This window comes from Lampetra fluviatilis, chromosome 76, assembly GCF_964198595.1.
Source record: "Lampetra fluviatilis chromosome 76, kcLamFluv1.1, whole genome shotgun sequence".
NCBI classification, from domain to species: Eukaryota; Metazoa; Chordata; class Hyperoartia; order Petromyzontiformes; family Petromyzontidae; genus Lampetra; species Lampetra fluviatilis.
The window spans coordinates 1,544,438-1,559,445 of record NC_136350.1 but is presented as its reverse complement, the minus strand read 5'-3'; the positions used below and the strand labels follow the sequence as shown (position 1 = coordinate 1,559,445).

The window sequence follows — 15,008 nt, the reverse complement described above, 5'->3', positions numbered from 1 at the left end:
CACGCATTACTCACCCCTGACTCAGCCGGTAAACGCTGAGTGGCCGCCCGGCTCAATACACACCCGTGGTGTCCACAGGGATTTCCCTCCCCCTTTGAGGGGGCCGCAATGTAATTTGGCCTGGGGGGATTGGCCAATCTCCTGGCACCAGGAAACTGTGGGACATCCCTGATAGGGGCCTTTCGGATGAAAACCCATGATGCCAGGCGACCCCCCACCGGGACCCTACATGTGTGTATGCGTTCAGGGCGGGTTCGCAGCACTTGCGGAGTGGCTCCGTGATCGTGGCACCACAAACCACGTCCTTGGTCAGACTCGTTATAGCTTAACGAAGTTGCCTGTTTTTTCTTCACTAAACACTAAAATAATATCGTACATTACACAATGACATAATAGAACATAATAACCATTCAATCAACGTTATACATATTTTAATATTAACGATGATGATGGCAACTAGGTGACGTGGGAAGGGCTGGTTTGAATGAGGGAATCAGCCCCCCCCTCCATCTTCTTCCAGGCCACAGGTGCAACATGAGTAAGTGAAACATTATTGTGTCCTGTACAGTATGTCCAAGAAAACAGACGGGCAGCTGATCAGCTAAGCCGCGTTCCGGGTGGCAACTGTAGCATGCAGGGGCGGCCTGTCCATATAGGCGAACTCGCCGATCGCCTTGGGCGTCAAGCTAAGTGGGACGCCAATTTCGAAGAATAAAATACAAGTAAAAAAATACGAATAAAATTACAAAGATATAATTTCAATTTTCATGCGCATACATAGGGAATATGAATTATGATTCATTTCTCAACGTTTACGATAATTATTTCACGTAAAATATTTTATTTAATGCAAAAATAAATACTGTGAATCGGACTGAAATGTCGTCTAGCTGTCGTGTACAAATCTATAAATAAAATTTTGTGTTTCTATTTTATCTGATCTCAGAAACATTGGTTGAACAGTTGGACAGATGGACAAAGCGAATAATTATGACTTAAAAAAACGCTTAAAAGACGTTAAATGAGAAATAGGAGTGGTTAAATCTTGACTTAAAGCTTTCGTGACTGCAGGAATTCATATTCTTTGGGTCTTTTGGTAAAGTCACGTAGATAGGTTCAAAGAAAATAACAACATTTTCATTCAACCTATCTACGTGACTTTACCGATAGACCCAAAGAATATGGGAGATATGAGTATTTTTTTTACAACTTTATTAAAAACCTCAGCCTGGATCTGGCCTCAGGGTTCGGAAGTGGGGGCGCCTAGGGTGCTAGTTGCTGGCAGCTCGTCTAAGGTCACCCCTGGTAGCATGGAGAACTGTGGGGGCCGACGTCTGCCCCATAGCTCACAACGTTTGCCCCCTCCACTCCCTCCTCCACCGCGTCGATCGGCCCCTGCCGACCAGGTGATTGCTCCGCCCCCCCCCCGTGTTAGTGCCCCCTCTAAGGGACCACTAAATCGCTGGCTCACCGCCGCACAGGGTTATTCCACACGCACACACACTAACGCTAATGCTACGGCGGCGGCAAGAACGCGTGCGCCCCTGCCAGCTGGTTAAACCCTAATCCGCTTGCACACAAAGGCTATCAATAAAGCCTCTGCATAAATATACGCGCCGGCGGGTGTTGATCCGCTACCCCGCACCAGCGTTAAGACGCGCTCTAAAGTGGCAGCGCGAAAGCGCGCGCGCGCACCTGCAGGCGATTCATTTAACACGCACGCGCGTAAACATGCGCGAGCGTCGGCGAGTGGTTTTAACTTACCCTGCCTCTGCCCTAATACTCGCGCGGCACAGCTGCACGGATGCGCGAGCATCGGCGGCCGTTTATGTTTTAATACACGCGCGCCTCACACACACACTCAAATTACCAACACAATGCCGAGGTTCCACCCACACACACAAAATTCACACTGCACCGATACTCTGTATAGGAAGAGCTTAGCCTAACTCTGTCTACGAACCCAGTCACTCAAACGTCCTACCACGTACCTCGAAGCTGTGTTCACGGCGTGGCAGGGACGCTGTGAGAGTTGGAGGGAGAAGGACGAGATAAAACTTTACCTATCACTGCCTCGTAGCAGCACTCGCTGGCATCACACGAATGCTGCGAGCAGCTCGAGGAGACAAGACAAGAGTCTAAAATCGTCCTGGGCTACTTTTTGTATTTTCTAAATCATGCGCTTACCTGCGGCGGCGTCCCCCTTGACCGTCTCTACCGTGGCCTAATCTCAGTCCGCGGCGGCGGGCGCCGGCCACCCATTGTCTCTTGTTGCCCATTGCGCTTTTCTTGCCTAATATTCCACCCTCCGTCCCCCCCCCAATGTTGTGAGTAATTCTCTTAGGTTTTGTCGGTAAAGTCACGTAGGTAAACATTTTTAATTAATAAAAGTAAAATAAAACAAATTAAAAAATTTCACGACGTTTCGGAAGCAACACAAGCCTCCGTCTTCAGGTGGAACCGTCACAGCCACGACAGCTGTATCAAGTAAATGAGATATCACAAGAAATACTACCCCGTATATATAATAGTTGAGGGGGGAAGGGCCAGGAACGGCACACTTTTTTATTAATATGGTAAGGTGAGGCTTAAGACCAAGAGTAGACTGCATAACAAAGGACTGTGCCTTCGTTATGGAGAGGTGCGGTTTGTAACTAACACATGGCATACATAACAAAAGTGTGAAAAAAGAAAAGCAAGTAAAAACTAAAACTGGTAAAACAACAAACTGGCTGTCTATCAATAACCTGTAATAGTTGTCTGTCAAATAAGATGGTCCAAATAAGTGTAGTTACATCTTTTTTGCATGGTTAATCAGATCTTTCCAATGATTACTCAGTTTGTAACCCTCATCACGGTTGAAATTATGTCTGTGTTTGTATATTTGTATGGTTTCGTGTACAAACCTTTGATGGTAGCCAGGAGGTTTGCAGAGCACCTTGGTCTCGGAAAAGACAATTTCATGAGAGCCCACAGAGTTGTAGCAATGATCGGCAAACGTAACTCATTGCGGTTGGCCCAGGGAACATTTTCTTTCTGCGCCCATACAATTTTAAACCAATTTTAGGGGCATCACAATGTAACCTGTCCTGCGAGGGTCTGCCAATCTCCTGGCACCGGGAAACTTTGGGACTTTCCCTCTAATAGTCCTTTGGATTAAAACCCGATCTGCCAGGCAATCCCCCGCCAGGACACTACGTGGGTGCAAGTGCTGCGTATGTGCGTGTGATCAGGGTGGAGGGTAGTGGACAATCGCGGCACTTGCGGAGTTGCTCCGCGGTCGTGGCACCACAGAACGTCGGCCCTGCGGAATTTATAACAATGACGTCACAAAACACAATTACGTCACGCTGTAATGCAATGACGTAATACCTCTCTCACGTGACTTCCTTAATGCCGTGCATACTCGTGGATACTAAAATGTCCAAGTCGCAGTTGGTAAATAATAAGCCGTGTATACACCAAACCGCAGTTGGCAAATCACGGGTGGCGAGGGATTTCTGCATTTATATCGGTTTAAAAAATGTATGAGTTGATGCTGCTGCTGTTGCATTGGCAGTGGTGCGCAAGTAGAAATAACAAACGAAAAAATCTCAATTCGTTCGTTAAAAACAACCCTATGTGTATGGCCTTGAAGTAATATATATATATAAACTATCAAAATATTTTTTTTTACCAGGGAATGTCCAATGAGCTTTATAGCTCTTTTTCAGAAGCAACCTGGCCACAAATGATATGTAATAGGGGCCATTACCATTCTTTATAGCCCATAAAGATAGAAGCCAGGGATATGAAGTGGATAATACGAGTTGGAGAATGCACTTCACTACATGGGGCCTAACGAGAATTATACTTTTAAAACATATCTTCTGATGAACCAGTTTAAAAAAATTGGCTTATAAATAGATAACTAATAGTAGCTATTAAGTTCCAGACACACTGTTAAATGACTTTACCGAAAGAACCAAAGAATATGGATTCCTGCAGTCACAAAAGCTTCAAATCAAGATTAAATAAACTTATTTTGCTTGCCACTAATGAACCAAAATACTTTAAAGATATTCGCACCATACGTAGCCAACTGTGATAATTGGAGATGCGGGGGAAGGACAAACTAAACACAAAAATGCAGTTCTAAAGTACTGACTCTTCAATCGAGATTATTTCAAAATCCATAGCTTCAGTGGCTTCCTAATATCGGAAAGAAGAGCGTTCCAGACGGCCATAAAAGCGCATTTGAAAGTGCGCGATGCAGTGACCATCTTTGTTGAAAGCCTACCAAAAGCCCCCTTGTTGATCTGGACGAGATCAACAAGGTATTGTGGTTCATAGCAAGGTGTTGTGTGGCAGCACTGCAATTTATTTGCCGTAACGTTTAACAGTAATGCAGCAATTTCAATGCTTACATTTGAAGGTGAAATGCACGGGTTTGTTTTGCACAGGCCACCAGTGCGTAGTGTCTTCATAACAGTATCTTGTGATTTTATTGGGTAACAATAGCCTTCTGATTTTGCTTGATTTCTAAAAGAGCTATTTGAGAACACCAGTAAGCGATGACAATTAAATAGCCAATGCACTGCCCGAACAATCCAAGCAGATGATGCACACGCGTTATGTTTTCTGCAAGAGAAACGCCGAGACAGGCTGATGTTCTGCAGATTTGAACAAAGAAAACGTGCACGTCATTGCATTGCTTCGATTATTATAACGCGTTATGGAAAACTCGTGTTATAACAAAAAATATATAATATAGGGGGTAAATCAGTCCACAATAAGACGTGAGATGCATAACCAGGCCAAACATAGACTGAGGCGCATGGGTAGCATCTAGAAACATGCAGCAGCATCCATATGCCTTGTGTGATGCTACGCCGAGCCAGCCATATAGCCGCTTATTCCTACTCGCGCGACTCAGTTCCATTCGTTAAATCGCGTTATATCCAATTTGCATCTGCGTTATAAAAAGTGTTCCTTAATACATTCATCGCGTTATATCCAATTCGCGTTATGAAAACACGTGTTTTAGGGTAACCGACTGTATCTTGCTTCCCTCATTTCGTTGTACACCCCTTCTCGCCCTCTCCACTCACAACCCTTGCTGTCTCTGTCTCTGTTCCCCCTCCTCCTTGTGCCCAATCACAATTCCATGCTCTCTTGCTTCTGACCTGCCTTACAATGGAAGGAGCTGCCTGTCCCTATGCGTCAAACAATCAGCCAGCAAGACCTTTTTTTCCGAATGCAGCAAGTCCGCGCTTAACGTGGGGGTTGCGTTCCTGAAAATTGCCTTAAGCAAGCGAATTCGCGTTAAGCCAAAGTACATTTTCCAACGAGGAATATTGGTGAAGGAGGTGAATGCCGTTACAGACCGTAATTTTACGATTGATTTTATCTGACAGTACACTATATTTTACGTGTCTCTTTCTAAATGTGTTGTGTTTATATAGTTTTTTTCCAAAAATACGCTAATCGTCACAGTCGTTCATTTATATTTTAAGCGCGTGAGAGACATATATTATTGGTTCTTTCGGTAAAGTCACGTAGATAGAAAAAAATACGTTATTAAAAAATAAAAAATAAAAGCCAAAAAAACCACGACGTTTCGATCGCAACACAAACGGTCTTCATCAGGCGGAGAGCAAAGAGGGGGAAAACCTCCAACTGCAACTGCTTATAAGGGCTTTCAGAGTGAGCAAAGCTGTGCGGCGTAAACAGCATGGGCGGGGCAGCCAGCGCCAATGTAGGAGCAAAGCACCACAAGAACCAGGAGTCAGAGGTCGCAAACGGGTTTTGATTCCTTACCCGTACCCGTACCCGGCCGCACCAGGGTCGCAAACGGGTACCCGTACCCTACCCGATACCCGGCTACCCGTACCCAGTGGCAGGACGATAGTACCAGCAGTGGCTTCACTAGGATTGGTGTCACCCAGTAACTCATGGTGTCACCCCCCATGGACTTCCTTTCGTACCTGACTACACATAATCCTTAGTAATGTTTGTTTGTACCAATGTTAATTGTAAATCATAATTCCCGTATATCACTGAATGTAATGGCAATAGTAGTGATGTAAACAACTAGCAAAATACAAATTACATCTTTAAATTGCAATATCATACGCACAACCTAAATGGATTTACATTTACATAGTTCCATGTGGTTAAATGAAAATTCGGTAAGAAAGCAATATAATTCGAAGTAAAAACGTTAAAGAACTTCATCAAAATTACGTTCATTTTAACATTAAATATTACCGTTACATGAGATATATTAATGGATTAGGTTTGCATGATCAATAATGGCCCAAATAATGTAGAAGTTGTACACAAATGCATATGTAAATATACTCCTAAATGAAATAATGGGGAAGAAGATGAAAACCTGCTCCCGGTCTTCCCTGCTACGTGCGAAAGCACAACGAATATCATCACAACGGCGGCCGAATGTCCGACAAAGGTATCCTGACCTGAAAAGCAAAAGCACAGAGAGGATTTCACATGATCAGAGCAATGTGAATGTCTGTCATAGCAACATACGTAAATAACGACCTGAAGGACACGTTCCAGGTCGTGCCACACACCTCGTCACACTACATCGTCATCAAGATCAACGACGTGACAGTGGTTAATGTCTACAAGCCTCCAGGTATGGAATGGCCATGTCCGGCATTACCGCAGCCGAGCCACCCTATCATCCACATAGGCAACTTCAACAGCCACCACACCTTGTGGGGTTATAGCGCCAACGATAGAGCTGGTGAACAACTGACATCATGGGCAGCGGCAGAAGACCAGCACTTGCTCTATGACGCAAAGTTGGCGAGGTGGAAAAAGTAATCTACGCCCGATTTATGTTTTGTGTCTCGGGACCAGAACGGAAATCCGATGCTGTCGACGAGAACAATCCTAGACGACTTTCTAAATATCAAACATAGACCTGTAGTGATCCATATCGATCTTCAAATTCTGCTCTTCCGCTGCGCTCAAAACCGAGTTGGAATGATACCTCCACGCGCAGTCAACTACCGTCGCTTCGTTGGTCTCATCAAGGCAGTTGCCAAGGCCAACATCGCAAGAGGCTTCAGAAAAGTCTTCACTCCATGTTGGGCTACAGGCAGTGCCTTACCTGTTGGACCAGGTCTACCTCCACCCCCCCCCCTCCCGTGCCTATTTAAAGCCACAACAGCAGATCATTCTTTCTCAGCTGGTGACGGACGCTTGAGTCGCGACCGAAACGTCGTGTTATTTTTATATATTTTTAAATCCTTTATATTAAGTTCGCTTGCTTGCTTGCGTGCTTGCTTGCTTGCTTGCGTGCTTGCTTGCTTGCTTAGGACCGTGCAAATCTTTCGCTCGTTTTTTAACTCACTTCCCGTGGTCCAATCGAGCTGACATTTTCCACACAGACTCGTTGTGCGAGACAATTAATGTTCGTGAAAATTTTTTTAAATTTTTTTACACTTTTTAGGCAAAAAATAAATTATTTTACATTTATTCAAATACCACTCATTCATGGCTTTGGCTGAACGTCACAATGTAGGAGCCCAGCGCGTAACCCCTCCACAGACCGTGGCAGAGTAGCGCAGTTGGTATCACCCTCGCTTCCCATGCCAAAGGTCGCGGGATCGATCCCCGCGTCCTCCACAGGCGAATATATTTTTTAATCCTTTATATTAAGTTCACTTGCTTGCTTACGACCGTGCAAATCTTTCGGTCGTTTTTTAACCCACTTCCCGTGATCCAATCGAACTGACATTTTGCACACAGACTCGTTGTGCGTGACAATTAATTTTCGTGAAAAAATTTTTCCGAAATTTTACATTGTTTAGGGAACAAAAAATTAAATATTTAATTACCAATTGCTTAATGCTGCCAGACAATCATCTGACCCATAGGTGGCAGCCATCTCAAGCCAGAGGACGAGAGGACTCTAGCCGCCACGCATATAAAGGATTTATAGTGAAAAACTTTGTTTTTACGGGTTATACTTGTTCTACCTACGTGACTTTACCGAAAGAACTAGAGAGTATAGATTCCGGCAGTCACGAGAGCTTCAAATCAAGATTATATTTATGGAATTAAAAGATAAAATACATTAATATTATCCAGTACTCTACATATATGTTATGCATTTATGAGTTACTAATCTTCGTGTGTGTCGTCTGCTGGCCTTCCCGTGTCGTCTGAATCTTTCACAAAACTCCCAAAAAACTCCTAAAAAATTCCCATTTAATTTATTATGCCGACCCCGCGATAAATCGAAGCCGCAATGGGGAAAGTCGCGATGCAGAAGGATCGACTGTACGTGCATTTGCTTGCTGGTTGTACCACAACTGTCGTGTTAGGTCGTGTGGAGATACACGGGAGAGAAGCCGTCTTCCCTGGGCTCCAACACCAAACTGGTGCCCTGGCTACCACAGAACGACTTGCTGGGTACGTCCTGCTTGTGGTGGTGTCATGATTAAGCGGGGAGTGATGGCGCAGTGGTTTGCGCGCTGTGCTGCGAAGCCGGCGGCCCGAGTTCGATTTCCAACATCGGTGACGATTGTTTGAACTGGTCCTGAGCCTCCTCCCCTAGGTCGACTCGGCCTCAAATGAGTACCTGGTGCGGTGTGTAATCATTGACCACTGGGGAGACAATGACAGCCGTGCGTGGTGCTGGCCACCCACCCCATCATGTGCTGTTAAAGCCTTTTTGGGTGCTTGTTAGCAGAACCTGCCCCAACAGTCTGTTAAAGAATATATGGGGGATGTTTGTTATTGGTGTCATGATTTTAAAATATGATTCAACTGCCCTAAAAACCTATTATTTCACAGACGCAGTCCTACGTATTGAGTCCAAACCTGGACGTTGTTTGCTCTCCTCTTCCCTTTCGTAATCCCCAAGAACCCTCTGTCTCTATCACTCAATCATTGTACAACCTCTGTCAGCTACATCATTCCATTGTGTCATCGTTTTGTCAGCTATCTATGCCAGGCAACTTGTGTTAAGGCGCTCTATACATATACAATTAGACTTGATTTTGAAGCTTAAGTATAGCAGTGACAATGGACATTAGCTTTGTCACAATACTCCAATCCCTCCAATGTCCGAAATCCTCCCTTCCTCTGGAGCATCATATATTTTTCGTTTGTTTTATTGCCTTGCAAAAGATATCTATTTGTCGTCCTAACATCTTAACACTTGTTTTATTGCCAGAAAGGGTAAAACATATTCCTATATTTATCATGTTTTGTTTATTGTAATTCCCCCCGTACCTCCGATTAGCATGGTTGGCTACGTATGGTGCGAAAGAAGTTCAACATGCACACGTACATCACATATTTCCCCCTGCGAGCACTCTCCCGCCTCTTCCCTTTCATCTCCATCTACTCTCCTGATCACTCTTCGCTCCAGCAGTCAAAGCTCCTGGTCAATATAAGCTCAACCTCCTCTGCTAGAGCCTGGATCTCCTCTGGCGTCAATCTCCTGTCCCTTTTCAAAGCCAGGCTCAGGATTTCCCTACATGTGACTGATTGACTGCGTCTCTATGTAAAGTAAGTATGATCACTGTTTCTGTACATAATGTTGAGATGTGGTCATAGTTATACGCGATATAAAGCCACAGTGTACTGTGTTAATTCTCCATAATAACGTTCGCTCTAATCTAAACGTGTTGTTAAACCCACCACCACCTGATACAGCCAATTAGTAAGGTTTTTCACGTAAACAAAACGTGCCATTTAGTTACTAGTTCAGCACACGCGTGTGTTGGAGAGTAAACCCACAACGTTTACAATTTGAGTACAACGTTGCATATATGTTGTGGATTTACTCTCCAACAAACCGATGTGGCGAACCAGTAACTAATTGGTATGTTTCATATACGTGACAAACTTTACTGATTGGCTGTGTTGGGTTTGTGGCAGGTTTAACGACACATTTATGTTAATTCGATCTAACCGAAAAAAACCTTCATCGTTGATAACATTGGTCGCGAAAGCCCATGTGTTAAACTAACATGAATGACATTTGCACCGTCTCTCCCCTCTTTTGAAGGGGTCTGTTAATCGGTATTATTGACGCAAGCACTATCTCTTCTGACGTGAATCTGTTCAATTGTTACCGACTCTACAAAGGGGGTTGCTGCAAAAATCTAACATCGAAACAAATCAATTACTTATCATCAGTGTAGTAACGCTAATAGTGAGGCTCCCTTGCTGTGAAAGGCCACCCAAAAACTCGCGCCTTCATCACGCACGGCGGGACTAACGGGGTCTACGAGGCCATCTACCACGGCGTTCCGATGCTCGGCTTCCCGCTTTTTGGCGACCAGAAGGACAACCTCTTGAGACTTCACAAGCATGGGGGTGCCATCGTGCTGGACATCAACACGGTCACTGCCCCAGAGATCCGAGACGCACTGGGCTTGGTCATCCATAACAGCAGGTGTGTGTACAAAATACAGGACGTCGTGGGTTCGATGATGACCCTGACGCCTGTTGTATATTTTGAGTTTGCATGTTCTCTCTCCCCGTGGTCGCGTGAATTTTTCTCTGGGTCCTCCGGTTTATCCATCAAAATTTAGAATCAATATGCGTTCAGAATCTTTGGCTGATATACATTTCAATTTGATAAGGCACTTCGTTCAGCTATCATTTGTGGCCAGGTCGCTTCTGATAAAATAATCTATTTAGCTCAGTGGACCCTGCCTATATGTATAAAATATATGTTTTATGTAGGTTGAACTTTTTTCACACCATATGTAACTCACCGTGCTAATTGGAGTTGGGTTAGCCCCGCAACATTGACAGGATGTGCAACGCCATTGCCGATCTACGGAACTAATCCACCCACCGTACTTTAAACCGTGCTGGTTTTCCAATAATTATAATAATGCCATTTGTGATGGTCTGGAGAAGCCTTCATCCAGTTTTTGCGATGCTGAAAATAACGTAACAATTATGCACCTTCATGCGTTTACTTCGGAGGCGTTTTAATGGAGCATTAAAACGTGCAGCAACCAGATTGCTGTACTTTCTAATTCTCTGGTAAAACGTGCATCAATCTGGTTTCCTGAAACAGTTATTATATTAACATAAGGGAATATCTACATTTTACACGTGAAGATGTATTGATTCGTTTCAAGAGATACCACTACAACATTACTCTAGATACAAAATATTAAGCTGTTATATCACAACTGCAGTTGTTTGAAATAAAATGTTGCATGGTTCATCAGTTATATTAATATGCATTGTTTCCAGTGTACTGAATGCAGCTTACCTCAGCAATGCCCACTCACCCTGGCGGTCGTGGCCTAAGCTCGGCCACCTTGATAAACAGAACGTACACCCACAGTGTTAGCTTTAACCCATATCTACCCTTAATCGATAGTTCACATTTAAACCATTATCATTTACGATGGACTTAGTTTTCTCAATCGTGCACTTGCTTACACAAACAAGTTTGGCAAGTCCTCACACTACAACACATTTTTGCTAGAGCGCGATTCTTCCATTCGGGAACACTTTTCTCACAACGTAGAACGTGCCCTAGTACAACGCGGAATGCACCCAGTTATAACACGAACACGCCGTAATAACGTTGGACGTGCTAGTTATAACGTGTAAGATGCCTATTGTAACGCGGAACAAGTACATACTATCTCGCCAAAACTTATCGTTACATTATTCACGGGGAAATTGTTTTTTTGCCCGTTTTTCGCTGAACGAGGCACTTTTCAGGAACGCGTGAAAGATCATGTGTACACGTACATTATATGAAGCTTTCCAGTGTGAGTTTGCTCGGGGAAGTATAGCATGCTATTTCGTTTTCAACAACATTGGTAGGGCTCGTGCCAAGCGTGCAAGAAGCAAAACATGCAACAGGCCTTAGATAGACGCTTTTCCAAGGGAGGGTGCGCTTCGGGCCAGCAGAACTGTGATGATGAGACATCTGTTTATAGAATCAGAATATTTACGTATGCTGGAGGAATCCGATGAGCTATGAAGCTCTTTTTCACAGATAGCCAGTCAGGGTGGATACGAACGTAAGGACAACAAACAGTTACAAAAACACAACAGGAGTGCAAAATATAAGGGGGGGAAAGCCAATCACAAAAAGCATACACATGAAACTAAACTATTTTATTTCATCATGTAAAGCCCACTCAACTATTAAATATTTTTTTTCAAAAGTGACCTGGTAACAAATGATGCCTCCACAAAGTGGCTTATCATGTGGAAATGTATAGCAGCCACATAATCTAAAGGCGCGACCACGGAGAGAGACACGTACACTCCAAATATACAACAGGCGTCAGGGTCGGGATTGAATCCCCGACCTCCTGCATACCAGGCGAGGTAGTTAACATCTCGCCACTGGCTTGGGGATCCAAGTGTTAGGTAACCCATTTGATTTATTTTGCCAGTTCAACAAAAACATCCTTTACGGTATAACTTTGGCGCTGCTATGTCTGCTATGCAGGCAACACGGGCCGGCATTAAGTGTTGCCAGATTCCCTTGTGTATACCATGGAAACTAGCACGTGTTGTGAACGCATACAGATGGAGATTCTGTTCTAGGCTCACTCTCGCATCGCCCCGTGATACTCATCACTGATGCTTCAGCGTCTGGGAAAACACCGGTAGCACTGCATTAATGCATGTTGAACTTATTTCGCACCGTACGTTGCCAACCATGCCACATTGGTAACCGCAATGGTTGGCCATTCCTTTGCTCTGCAACGCGTGACGTCCACAGTTACCAAGAGAGCATTGAGCGCCTCTCCCGCCTCCACCACGACCAGCCCGAGCGACCGATAGACCGCGCGGTTCACGCGCTGGAGTTCGTGATGCGTCACGGCCACGCGCGCCACCTGCGGCCCGCGGCGCATCGACTGACCTGGTATCAGCTGCACTGCCTGGACGTGTTGGCCTTCCTGAGCGCTGCTGCAGGGCTTGCCCTCGCGCTGCCCGTCCTCCTCTGCCGCCTGTGCTGCCACCGCAGGAAGGCGGCCAAAGTGGCAGCTAAGAAGAGCAAGAAGGAGTGACCGGAGTGTGGACACGGTTTCGCATCTTCGAATCAAACAATAGTTGATGGTTTGATCCTCACGTAACACAGTGAGAATCACAACACCATTGTTATTTTCTCTAACCCATGAGGTGAATATGCTCGTGATTCTAATGAACGAAATTTAGCAGGAGATATATGTTGTGGTCGTATCTCTTTGTCACGTTGGAGTGTGTTACCAAACCCCCTTTGTTCGAACACAGACAGCCGGAACGACAGAGCTAAGAGTTAGCAGGGGACCATGTTTACTTCCGTTTTTACAATTACATGGTATGAATCAATCGCACACGTTTCAGAAGAATGCTTATTATTCTCACCCTTCACATCTCAAACTCTTTAAACATAAGGCTACGTAAAGCCCAGACCTACATGGTGAGCAAAAATCAGTCCACAATAGAGCATATAAGACCAAACTGTTGAACTTTTTATTTTTGTGAATTATGCGCATGCATAAAATATCTTCTGATGTGCATACAAGTCAGTTCATCAGCCTTGGACCACGTTTATTCACAGAACACGACGCCACGTATGTTTCTTGAATTAATATGTTTTTGTTATAACACAGCGTTGAGCACTTGTGGTGTCTGTGTTCATTGCCAAACACGCACTTCTACAGATCTATGAGATTTGGCGCAGTGCAGGCTACTATCTCAGTTGGAAGCCTGCGGTGCAAAAGTAGTTAGGAGGTGTTAACTCCCTCGCCTAGTATACGGGAGGTCGTGGGGTTCGATCCCGACCCTGACGCCTGTGTATTTGGAGTTTGCATGTCTCTCTCTCTGTGGTTGCGTGGATTTTTCTCAGGGTCCTCCGGTTTTTCCTTCCACGTTTAGAATCAACATCACACGCTTAGAATAATTTGGATGCTATACATTTACACACGATGATAAGCCACTTTCGTTGAGCCATCATTTGTGATAGCCAGGTTGCTTCTGAAAAAGAGCGTGATAGCTCAGTGGGCCTTACCTAGCAATATAACACGAAATATTGCGTAATATTTTAGTAAAAAAAAATGTTTAAAAAGTTACATGGCACATCTGATGCTTGGGTCATTTCCTCACCTATTCTTACATTTGTGTGTCGCGCTTCATTCATTACACTCACAATTAACATTTTTGTACATATCAGTTATCCAAATGGTTCACAGCATTGTTAAGTCACTAAATAAATAGGCAGGCAATATGTCACCTTCACTTGTCTTGCCTACCAACCAAAAAATAAAGAAAGATTTTCGCATCTCATTATCCACACCGTCTTCTCCAACACACAACCGGCGTGTTGAAGTAGTAGATAATTTGCACATTTCTTTTACGTGACAAACCCTTACTCATTGGCTGTGTCGGGTGTTGGTGGGTTAACGACACATTTACATTCACTAGACCTTACCCCCTCCCAAAAAAACGTTACTTTGAATATACTTTCACATACCCACACATACACATGTCATGCATTCATGGATATGAGTGTTCAGTAACACCTCCACCCACTCCCTCCTGCTGCTGGATATACTGGACGTTATTTTTTTTTGGGCATGAAGCAATCAATCAAACCAATAGGCCTCGGGATTCTTATGGCCGCCCGTTTGATCACATCCATTTAACAACTAAAAGCCAACCACGCAATTAATTTTATTACACATGGGATATTTGATCCGATGAATTACCCCGAGAGCACGGGGATTTATTGAACTAACAAACAAAAACAGCTGTCTAACTGAACATTTCTCCTTAGTAGGTGTACAGTGCAGAAAATCGGAAATTTTACACGAGAACGGGTCCAGTCGCGGCCTTGCATTTAGACCAGGGGTCGGCAACCAAAATAACAAGAGAGCCATATTTCAGAATTCGCATATCTGTCAACCCTTTATCAGTGCCTACCTTAGGGGCCGTCCATAATTGACGTCACGTACCTAGGGGGGGGGGGTGTCAGACATTTGTGACGATGTGTGACGAGGGGGGGGGAG

The 15,008-nt window shown here is 44.4% G+C and overlaps 1 protein-coding gene across 1 annotated transcript in view; it reads left to right on the top strand.

The window, feature by feature from the left end:
• Positions 1-13,028, top strand: part of LOC144953405 (UDP-glucuronosyltransferase 2A2-like) — a 40,739-nt gene extending 27,711 nt beyond the window's left edge. The window contains exons 6-8 of the mRNA XM_078883982.1: positions 8,340-8,427; positions 10,204-10,423; positions 12,740-13,028. Coding sequence (XP_078740108.1) covers positions 8,340-8,427; positions 10,204-10,423; positions 12,740-13,028 — 597 coding nt within the window. The remainder of the gene's footprint in view (positions 1-8,339; positions 8,428-10,203; positions 10,424-12,739) is intronic.
• Positions 13,029-15,008: the final 1,980 nt, after the last annotated feature.